General features: G+C 37.4%; 1 protein-coding gene across 8 annotated transcripts in view; it reads right to left on the minus strand.

Annotated features, from left to right (window-relative positions):
• The window catches only part of LOC125871027 (protein FAR1-RELATED SEQUENCE 5-like), a 15,216-nt gene extending 3,980 nt beyond the window's left edge, over nt 1–11,236 (minus strand). Inside the window, exons 1-3 of one of the 8 annotated variants that reach the window (XM_049551614.1) lie at nt 11,042–11,236; nt 10,750–10,830; nt 10,121–10,569 (exon numbers count right to left, since the gene is read on the minus strand). In XM_049551614.1, the coding sequence (XP_049407571.1) occupies nt 10,121–10,569; nt 10,750–10,830; nt 11,042 (531 nt within the window). In that variant the 5' untranslated portion in view covers nt 11,043–11,236. Of the gene's footprint in view, nt 1–10,120; nt 10,570–10,734; nt 10,876–10,918 lie in introns of all 8 variants that reach the window. The other 7 variants (XM_049551610.1, XM_049551613.1, XM_049551609.1 and 4 more) reach the window with 7 other exon arrangements.
• Between the last annotated feature and the right edge of the window lie 347 nt (nt 11,237–11,583).

Consider the following 11,583-nt stretch of genomic DNA (forward strand, 5'->3'; position numbering starts at 1 on the left):
CATGACCCATGTTCCAAGAGTACTAGATTGCGACACACAAGCAAAAGAATTACCCGCAACAGAGACATCAGGTTGTGCAACCGAAACTACTTGTGGAGACGTTTGCTTATTTGCACGATACTGAAGGAACTCATCATATTCTGTCTGAGCAATATGAGCATTATTGGATGGTTGATTAGGTTGAGCACCATATGCTACTGGTGGAGATGTCTGTTTACTTGCGCGATTTCGAAGGAACTCATTATATTCCTTTAGAACAATAGGATCATAACTGGGTGGTGGACCATGCAAAATATAACATATATCACGAGTGTGTCCAGGCTTATGACAATGACTACACTTGGATCGAGGTTTCCCAAAACGCCCTCCCCCTCGCCGATTCTCCATAGATTGATATGTACGCTTTTCAAAGGTTTGAGATGCGAGAATAGATGAGTCAACAGTGGGTGATGAAACTACCTTGTGACTGGGAGGTGCCGCAAGACGAAAGAGACGAGAGAATAATTCATCGATTGTAGGAACTGTAGGGCTAGCTAAAATCTGATCACGTACAGAACCATGATCAAGAGGAAGTCCAGCAAGAGTAAGAACTAGAAACAATGTTTGTCTATGTTCTTGTTGTTTTTCCACACTCGTAATAACTGGCATCAATGTGTCAAATTCCTCCATGACTGCCTGTACCTGTCCCAAGTAAGTAGACATATCGGATTCTTGTTTCTTTAAGTTGGTCAATCGAGATATCACATCATAGAATCGAGATATGTCATTAGTGTATAAAGCACGAGCCTTTTCCCAAACTATATAACACGTCTGGAATGGGCGAAACAAGGGCATCAACTTGGAATCAATAGAACGCCATAAGAGACTACATAATTGAGCATCTACTTTCTCCCATTGTGCTTTGGCTTTTGCATCTTCCTCACTAGTCTTTGCCTTTACATCTACCTCATAAGCCTTGTTCGTTAAGTGATCTTGGACACCTTGACCCTTGCACCATAGCTCAACCGAGGAAGCCCAAGATAAATAGTTTGAACTTCCCAATAAAAGTTCTGAAGTGATTATAGGGCTAGAACTTCCAATCCCCATATTTTTGGAACCAAAAACATCACACCCAAAAGACATTATGCTAAATTTGTCCTGGAAACAATGAAAAAAAACTTGATTATTGAGATCTGATTGTCGGAAAATTCAAATCTCGAAGAAAAGTCGCCGAAAACTGCCTGGAAATAGCCGGAACCCTAATTCCGACGATCAGTTCTGGTCAAAAACAGTATGGGCCTGGTCGGAATGGTTGGGCGACCCCAACTGTCAAAAAAAATCTCAAAAAATATGATCAGAAAAGCCCTCATGCGCCGGCGCGTGAGACAGATCTCGCCGGAAACTACCACCTCCGATTGGCGCGTGAGAGCGCGTGGGGTGATGTTTTCCGGTGGTTTTGGCTGGGGTTTGGTTGCGGGGGCTTTCCGAGCCTAGTGGTGGTGTTGGTTTTCGCACAACACCCACAGAAAGAAAAAAGAATAACAAAATCAAACCCAACAGTCACCGAAAATTGACATAGACATACGGTGACTTGTTTGTTCTCACCATGTGAGAAATATATACGAAAAATATTATTGAATTGTGTATCTAAATAGTTACATTGAGACCCTATTTATAGACACTACATTGGAATCCTTTTCCAACTAGGATTCCTATTCTTATTCCTATTCCTATTCCTATTCCTATTTCTATTCTAAGTAGGAAATACTTATTTCTATTCTAACAGTAAACAAATAACTTATTCTTAGAAATTATGCCATGCAAATTTGACAAACCAAACAACTAATAAAAAAATAATCTCCACATAACTAATCCCATCATAACTTATCCCAACATAACTTATCCATCATAACTAATCCCAACATAACTTGTCTTCAAACCAAACGACCCCGAAAGGTACACAACAACCATCTTCTTATGAAGTGGTTCTGAAGATTTTACAATGAGGATTGAGGAGAAGGCGCTCTATAGGCAAATGGTTAGAAAGAAGTATAAGATGGAAAACTCTTGGATCATGGTAACACAAAAGCCCTCGGATGGAGTTGAAATTGGAAATATATTAGATTCTTATGGAATACATTCGCATAATACATAATCAAAGTAGGGGATGGTAGAAGAACTTTATTTTGGAAAGAATATGGAATACATTCACATAATACATTATCAAAGTAGGGGATGGTAGAAGAACTTTATTTTGGAAAGAAAGAGGTTAGGGCATACAATTGATCATGATAAAGACTTCAAATCATTTAAACAATCTAGTTGATTAGCTAATCTAGCTGAATGTGTATTGCTAGAATAGGAATTTTTATACACAATCCTACTTAGAATAGGAATAGGAATAGTATATAGTATATTTTTTGACAAAAAAGTTCATAAAATTAAAAAATCCTACTTAGAATAGGATTAGTATATAGTATATACTATCCTACTTGGTAATGGTATATATTATAGTGTCTATATATAGGGTTCTTTGTGTAATAATGTAGATACACAATCAATAATATTTTTCTTCAATATTTCTCACATGGTATCATAGTAATTGTGAGAAAATTATTGCCGAGCATCATTCCAGCGAAATTAGCTTCTTTTTTTCAGATTATATCCCCGTTTCTTTTTTCAATTTTGTTTGAGAGAATTATAATTTTACAATATGTTCTTTGGAATTGATATTCTTGGCTCCAAAAATATAGGAGATTCAAGCCTTGTGATCACTTCAGAACCATTAATGGGAAACTCAAACTATTTAGCTTGGGCTTCCTCGGTTGAGTTGTAGTGCAAGGGTTAAGGAGTCCAAGACCACTTAACAAAAAATGCTTGTGTGGTAGATGAAAAGGCAAAGGCTAGTGAGCAAGGTGCAACGGCCAAAGTACAATGGGAGAAGGTTGATGCTTAATAATGTAGTCACATATGGCGATCTATTGATTCAAAGTTGATGTCCTTGTTTCGCCCATTCTAGACATGTTATTCAGTTTGGAAGAGGCTCGTGCTTAATACACTAATGACATATCTCGATTCTATGATGTGATATCTCGAATGACCAACTTAAAGATACAAGAATCAAATATGTCTACTTACTTAGGTCAGGTACAAGCAGTCATGGAGGAATTCAAAACTTTGATGCCAGTTATTCTGAACATAGAAAAACAACAAGAGCACAGGCAGACGTTGTTTCTAGTTCTTACACTTGTTGGACTTCCTACTGAACATGATTCAATGTGTGATCAAATTTTAGCCAGTTTTGCAGTTCCTACAATTGATGAATTATTCTCTCGTCTTCTGGTGCCTCTCAGTCACAAAGTAGTTCCATCACCCACCATTGACTCATCTATTCTCGCATCTCAAACTATAGAAAAACGAGCTTATCAATCTATGGAGAATCGACGAGGAGGAAGTCGTTCTGGAAAACCTCAATCCAAGTGTAGTTATTGTTATAAGCTTGGACACTCGTGACATATGTTATATTTTGCATGGTCCACCACCCATTTTTTATCATTTTGCTCTAAATGAGCTCCTAGACATCTCCGCAAGTAGAATCTGTTTCTCAACCTAATCGACCATCCAATAATGCTCATATTGCTCAGAGAGAATATGATGAGTTCCTTCAGTATCGAGCAAGTAAGCAACGTCTCCACAAGTAGCCTCGGTTGCTCAACCTAATGTTTCTATTGCGGGTAATTCTTTTACTTGTGTTTCTTAATCTAGTACTCTTGGATCGTGGGTCATCTAAGCTCTTCTAATCATAATTTTGGTAACAAATCACTTTTGTCTGATATTGTTTATTCACAATCTCTTCCTGCTATTACTATAGCCAATAGGTTCCAAACAAAACCAAAAGGGGTTGGAAAAGCTAAACCCTTATTTTCTGTCACCCTAGATTTTGTTCTTTTCCCTGGTTCTCCTTTTAATCTAGCATATTTTAGTCATTTGACGCGTGCCTTACATTGTGGCATAACATTTATTGATGACTTTTTTTCTCATGCAGGACCGCAGTACGAGACAAATGATTGGCACAGGACATGAATCACAAGGCTTTTACTATCTTACCTCTTCAAATCCCTTCACAGCATGCTCCATTACAGATCCTCCAGACCTAACTCACAAACGTTTGGGACACCTGAGTCTATCCAAGTTGCAGAAGATGGTGCCTAGTTTGTCTAGTTTATCCACATTATATTGTGAGTCATGTCAACTTGGAAAACACACTCGTGTTACATTTTCATGTAGTACCGAGGGTTGTTCAAAGTCCATTTTTTCATTAGTTCATTCTGATATTTGGGGTCCTAGTAGAATCAGTTCACCCTTAGGATTTCATTAGTTTCAATGATGATTATTCAAGATGCACTTGAGTTGCATCTTGAGTTTTCTTAATGAAAGATCGTTCTAAGTAATTTTCTATATTCAAAAGTTTCTTTGTTGAAATTCAAAATAAGTTTGGTGTTTCTATTCGTACTTTTCCTATTGATAATACCTTAGAATACTTATCCTCCCAATTTTCAGGAGTTTATGACTCACCAAGGAATTATTCACCAGACATCTTGTCCATACACACCTCAGAGAACTGTATAGCAGAAAGGAAGAATAGGCATCTCATTGAGACTGCTTGCACTCTACTCATTGAATCCCATGTTACACTGCGTTTTTGGAGTGATGCAGTCCTTGCATCTTGTTATTAATTAATAGAATGTCCTCATCTTCTATTTAGAATCAGGTTCCACATACCATACTATTTCCTTTGTCACATCTCTACTCTACCCCCCTCGTGTTTTTGGGAGCACATGTTTTGTTCATAACTTAGGTCCTAAAAAAGATAAATTAGCCCCTATGCTCTCAAATGTGTCTTTCTTGGTTATTCTCCTGTTCAAAAAGGGTTCCATTGCTATTTATCTGATCTTCATCGCTACCACATGTCTATTGATATTACATTCTTTGAATCTCAACCTTGCTATACATCTTCTGATCATTCTGATGTCTTTGCGGTCTTACCCATGCCTCATGTCTTACATGTACCGATTTTTGAGGAATCGACGGTTACTTCTACATCTCCAATTGTAGTGCCACCAGTATTGACTTATCATCGTCGTTCGCATCCAGCACTAGTCCCAAATGATTCATGTCATGTGCCGAACCTTGCTCCTACTGCACACTTGCCTCCTCCTAGACAATTGATTGCACTTCAAAAAGGTATATGATCCACTCGAAATGCTAGCCCACATTATACTTTCTTGAGTTATCATCGTCTCTCATCACCCTATTATGCCTTTGTAATATCTTTGTCCTCTATTTCCATTCCTAAGACTACAGGTGAAGCACTTTCTCATTCTAAATAGAGGCAGGCTATATTGATGAGATGTTTGTTTTCCATACGAGTGGTACTTGGGAGCTTGTCTCCCTTACTGTAGGTAAATCTAATGTTGGTTATCATTGGGTTTATACTATCAAAATTGGTCCATATGGTCAGGTTGATCGGCTTAAGGCCTGCCTTGTTGCCAAAGGGTATACTCAGATAGTCTTTTCTATCTATGGTTGTCGTCGTCATTGGACCCTTCATCAATTGGATTAAGAATGATTTTCATCATGGTGATCTTAAGGAAGAAGTTTATATGGAGCTGCCACCTAGTTTTGAGCTTTGTTGCTCAAGAGAGTCTAGTAGCCTTGTATGTTGATTGCGTAAGTCACTTTATGGTCTGAAACTGCCTCCTCGAGCCTTCTTTGGGAAGTTTTTTTTTTTTTTGATAAGATAAGTGGCATTAATAACAGCATCAGGAAGATGCAAAATTTACAAGATATGGCATTTGAGCTTACAAAAAAAAATCTCTGGCAAACTATACAAACTATCTAAGCCAGAGCTAATGAGTTAGTAAAATCCTGACGTTGTTCTGCATTAACAGCAGGATACAAGTTGGTCCAACTAAACAAATTTTCAGTGCACCTAGTCTTCAAAATGCCTAAAGCAGCTGACTCTCCATCAAAACATCTCTTGTTCCTCTCTAACCAAATACACAAAAAAATACAAGCAGGTATCATAATCCAGATCTTCATGATGGCTTTGTCAACTTTCCATAGACTCCAACTCTCATATGCATCCTTAACAGTGAGGGGTGTGGTCCAATTGATGCCAGAGAGACAAAAAAACATGCTCCATAATTCTGAGGCCACCTCACAATGAAGAAGAAGGTGTCTGGGGTTTCAGCCTCTTTTTTGCACATATAGCATCTGTTTGAGAATTGGATTTTTCTTTTCTTTATGTTGTCTTAGGTGAGACATGCATCATATAGAGCTATCCTGCTTTGGGAAGTTCAGCACAACAATTCAAGAGTTTGGCATGACTCGTAGTGGAGCTGATCACTGCGTGTTTATAGGCATTCTGCACCAAATCTGTGTATTTATTGGTTGTTCACATTGATGATATTGTTATCACCGGCAATGATCAAGATGGTATCACTTATTTGAGGAAACATCTCTTTCTGCATTTCCAGACTAAAGAGCTCAAAAGACTAAAGTTTTTTCTAGGTATTGAGGTTGCTCAGTATAGATCATGTATGGTTATTTCTTAACACAAGTATGCCTTAGACATTCTTGAGGAGACATGAATGATGGGATGTAAACCCATTGACACTCATATACTTCCGAATGTAGAACTCATTCCAAGACAGAAGGAGCCACTCAGTAATCCTAAAAGGTATAGACAGTTAGTTGAAAAGTTGAATTATATCACAATGACTAACCTGACATCTCTTTTCCTGTGAGTGTTGTAAGTCAGGTTCTGACGTTTCCTTGTGATAGTCATTGGGATGTAGTGGTTCGTATTTTGCAATATATAAAGTCAGCCCTCAGTAAAGGACTACACTTCGAGGATCAAGGCCATGAGCATATCATTTGATATACAGATGTTGATTGGGAAGAATCACCCTCCGATAGACGTTCGATATCTAGATATTGTGTTTTAGTAAGAGGTAATTTGGTGTCGTGGAAGAGTAAGAAACAGAGTGATTGCTCGATCTAATGAAGAAGCAGAATATCAAATAATGGATTTAGCAACTTGTGAGCTAGGTTGGATCAAACAGTTGTTGAGAGAACAAAAGTTTGGAGAAACTGATCATATGGAACTTGTGTGTGATAATCAAGCACCCTCCATATCGCATCATATCTAGTGTTCCATGAGAGGACTAAGCACATTGAGATTGATTATCACTTTTTTAGAGAAAAGATACTCTCAAGAGATATTGTTACCAAAGTTGTGAAGTCAAGTGATCAACTCACCAAGTCCCTCACTGGTCCTCATATAATTACATTTGTAACAAGCTAGGTACAAGATTTGTATGCACTAGCTTGATGGGGAGTGTTAGAATAGGAATATGTTTACACAACCCTACTAAGAATAGGAACAGGAATAGTATATAGAATTCTACTTGGTAAAGGATTGTATTATAGTGTCTATAAATAGGGTTCTCTGTGCACTAACGTAAATACATTCAATAATATTTTTCTTCAACATTTCTCACATATATGACAAGGGGCAAATAACCTAAAGATATCAATCAAGTAAGCTTATAATTTGAAAATGGACTACTTCGCACCAATGATTCAAACACTCCCCCAAAACTGTGTCCATGGTCCAACTAATATCTGGGCTATATCAAGTGCAAGCCTAGATATTGGCTAAAAGCATGGTTTTAATATATACTGATAAATTCCAGTGAGGATCCAGGTGGGACATTGCCTTGATTCAAAGACTATTTATAAGCATGTGTTACATGGGTCATAATCCTTGTTGCAGAAGTTGACAAACAAATATGCCATCCTCCACTGACCTACACAATGTTTACCTAGTCAAGCAGACATATAGCACCAGTTAAGTAGATCATCCTTTGTTTGACTACCAAATCTGCAACTGTAATACCCTGATTAAGGATGCTAATAACTGTGGCTGCCAAGAAGTTGAGGCAAGAAAATGTTCTCTTGTGTGAAATCCACCCTAAGATTGGGGTAAACTGCACTTTATCATTTCCTGCTGATACGTGATTTATCATTTGATTTCTTTCTTGAGTTCTTTATAGGGACCAAGTACTGGTTCCCTGCTTGGATGTGGAGAATCAAAAGCAGGTTTGGAGAGATTAGCCCAATGCACATGAGAAACATGTACTAATGGGTCAAGGACTACAGGTTTGTTCGCGCTACATCAAAAAAGTAAAAGTAGTGGATCGGCTTACTGCCTCTCTTCAAATGATAGTACCTATTTTAATGGTTCTGAGCAGAGAAAGGAGATAGATAAGTCATATTATATGCAAGGCTTGTTTAAGAGAGAGATTTGAGTTACATAAAATAGTAAAAGTTTTGAAAGTCATTTTAATGATATCATTATAATAATAAAACAAACTTGGCACTGCCATGAAATATAACTAACTTGGCGCTGCAAGCTATTGACTTGGCCATGATGCTACCATGAATCAATAGGAGATGATTAAACTTGTTGTTCGGACAAATATGAGGGACAATTTAACTTAAAAATACACATATTGCCAGCTTGACTAGATTGCTGATAAAGACTAATGATATATGCTGCTGGTTCAGCAAAGATAGAATGCTGACTAGACAAGTGAGTTGATGAGAACTACTGACTGGAGAAAAATTGATTGTTGATTTGACATATCAACTAAGATATATGGCTAACTTGATAGGTAGCATATGTAAATCCATGATAGACAAAACGGAATTTTGACTTGAAATGTCAGCTGACATGAACTGATATCGGTCCTTGACACTTGATGGTGTGTGGGACAGACAAACAATTGGAGCAGAGATGCTTTTCCAGGGAAAAAATTGGAGCTGAGACTTCAAGCCTGATGTGTGAAGGACTTCGAGGGGCGATCTTCATAGTTGTGCTCATCTTGAAGACTAATAATCAGAATTGAGTGGAATGAGGGAGACAAAAAAGATAGACACTAAAAGAGATGTGGTTCCGCTCTAAGTCACCAAAGGTAGACAAGAATAGAAGACTATTTGGAAAAAGATAAATGAAAAGCTTGACTGCAAGACAAAGGTGGTCACGTAAGTTGGAATATCATGCGCTGATATCATATTAAAACAAGTGAAGAGAGAAAACTATTACCAGAGTGGTGATTAACATAACATTATAGGGCTTCTTGTTCAATAGATTTGAAGAAAGTTTACTAATTCTAGTGAATCTTACCAAGTATGGAGAGAAATGTGATCTAAACTTTTGAACCAAGAATCCAGAGCCAAAGGAAGAAAATATTGAAGTTCATGTTCACCTAAAAACTTTCTGACAAAGTTTGTGTTTGCCACCTCAAGATCAATGCAGATTCCACAGTCTAATCAGTCAATCGATCCTAAGAATTGAGTGTCTCATACGTTCTTCATGTGTTGACTCTGGTTCTTGATTCAGAAGCCTTGGATCACCTGAGCAGTAACAGACATCTATTCTGTTTGACTCTAAACAATAATGGATTTCCAGTTCTCCTGTAGCTTAGCCTTTTCACATATGATAAGAGAACAGATTTCACAATGTCATTGCAATAGAGCTATATCTCCTTCATTGACAGCACTTCATGCTTGATTACAAAGAAGCCAAGTTGCAGGACATACATTTTGGACAAGAAGTTTCTTCAAATTCCTAATGCTATAAATATTTATTGATAAAGACAATCCCACAAATTGTTCTTTCTTCAATAATTTGGTGCAAATATAAATATCTAGTAAGGAAGAGGTAATAATCAATGCATTTTAAGGAGCTTATTTTCCATGGAGAAGGTCATGCCACACTAACAGGCATCCCTAAATCACAGTGAACTAATATTTGTAAATGAGGATCATTAACTGCATCAGCTAAGAACTCAAAGACGAAAGACTTGGAAGAGGCAGTTATGGTTTTAGCAACAGAGCAGAAGAAGAAAAAAGAAGTTGTCCACTTACGTCTCAATCAGTACAGCAAATTGTTGACTTCTGTTCTAATTAATGTAAGGAAAGGGAAGGAATGATGACATAAGAAGAAATGCATTTGATACAAACCAGTCTACAACCTGATTTCAAATGTCATCAATTAGCTTGAAGTACTTACCGGTGTTTGACACAAGACTGCACCTTTAGGGGTATTAACAGGTTTGACAACCAGTGCATGATTGTGCTCCTTCACTAATTTAGCAACAAGCCATTTTCCAGACTGTTCTTTCTTCACAATTATCATGGCCTTACATCCTTCCCTAATTGCTCTGCACTTTTTTTTTCCGTTCTGACTTTGTCTACTTTTACTAAAACCCTCTTTATTACAGACAAGTCGACGCCACACCAACTCCCCATTACGCATAGATCGTCGAAATGCATCTACTCGCATGATAAAGCCCAAATGTGTGGCATATGTGCTATAGTATGCCTTAGCAGCTTCTTCTGATTCAAATTCCATACCCACATAAGGTTCCACATTTGAGCGTCCTTCAGCTTCAAGACCATTTGGAGTAAACTCCTTTCCAGTTGAAGTCTCTACAATACCCACATCATCTGTTGCATTATCTGCCATGAAACGAGAGCAGAATAAGTTTGTGTAACAAATATGAGACACTATCCACAGTCCATAGCTACCTACAACATCACAACCTTAACAAAAAGTACTAGTGTATTTTGCAAGGTAGTAAGGAAAGGAACTTTTTTCTGTAAATTTGGATACAAATCCCATACCGACATTAAAACAACCTTCAGGTAGAACAGCATTTGTGGTGAACTCCTTTGGACTTGAAGTCTCTACCATCTCATCATGATTATTGCTTTCATCCACTGCCATGGCACCAGGGTAAAGCTAAATATGAGATAGCACAAGTACTATCAATGCAGACAAGGAAAATAAAGGAGGATAAAGTGTTACTTTTACGGCGAATTCGATTAAGGGGTTTGTAAAACTGGAACTGCAAGCCCTATTCAACAAATTGGTAACACTTGTTGTTTCAACCTCCACAATATGTACAGAGAAATGTGGCTACTTACTTACTATTATATACACATCCAAATCCCCAATTTGTCGTGTCAATAACAATTCTGCTGCTTCTCGTTCCAGACACCAGCACCTTGTCTGCCCTGCCGAAAAGGAGGACGTGTTTGCTCCGATTTTTTGCCAAACGCCACCCCGATTACATACTTACATAAACCCTTTTTATTCTGTTACATCACACAACTCAACTATCCAAAATGCTCTCATAGAAATGGTTTTAAAATAATTTCTCAATTTATTAGATTAAAAACTAGGTAACGTGACGGTCATAAATATTATATCAAATCAAAAGTATAAATTAATTCTATTATATTAGTTGAATATAAAAGAGTTTTTAGTTTTTTTTTTTTAACAATTTGGACTCATGGTCCATTTATTGAATGCTCAAACATAAATTGTTCAAAAGCAACCCACAAAATCTAAAAATAAGAGTCCAAATCCAGCCCAAAAGTGACGGATTCAGTGTAATAATCACAATAACAAAAACAAGGTCCTACATTGTAGGGTTTCCAAATTTGATCTTCCGCCATCTCTTTCATTTT

The sequence above is a fragment of the Solanum stenotomum genome, chromosome 7, assembly GCF_019186545.1.
Source record: "Solanum stenotomum isolate F172 chromosome 7, ASM1918654v1, whole genome shotgun sequence".
In the NCBI taxonomy this organism is placed as follows: domain Eukaryota; kingdom Viridiplantae; phylum Streptophyta; class Magnoliopsida; order Solanales; family Solanaceae; genus Solanum; species Solanum stenotomum.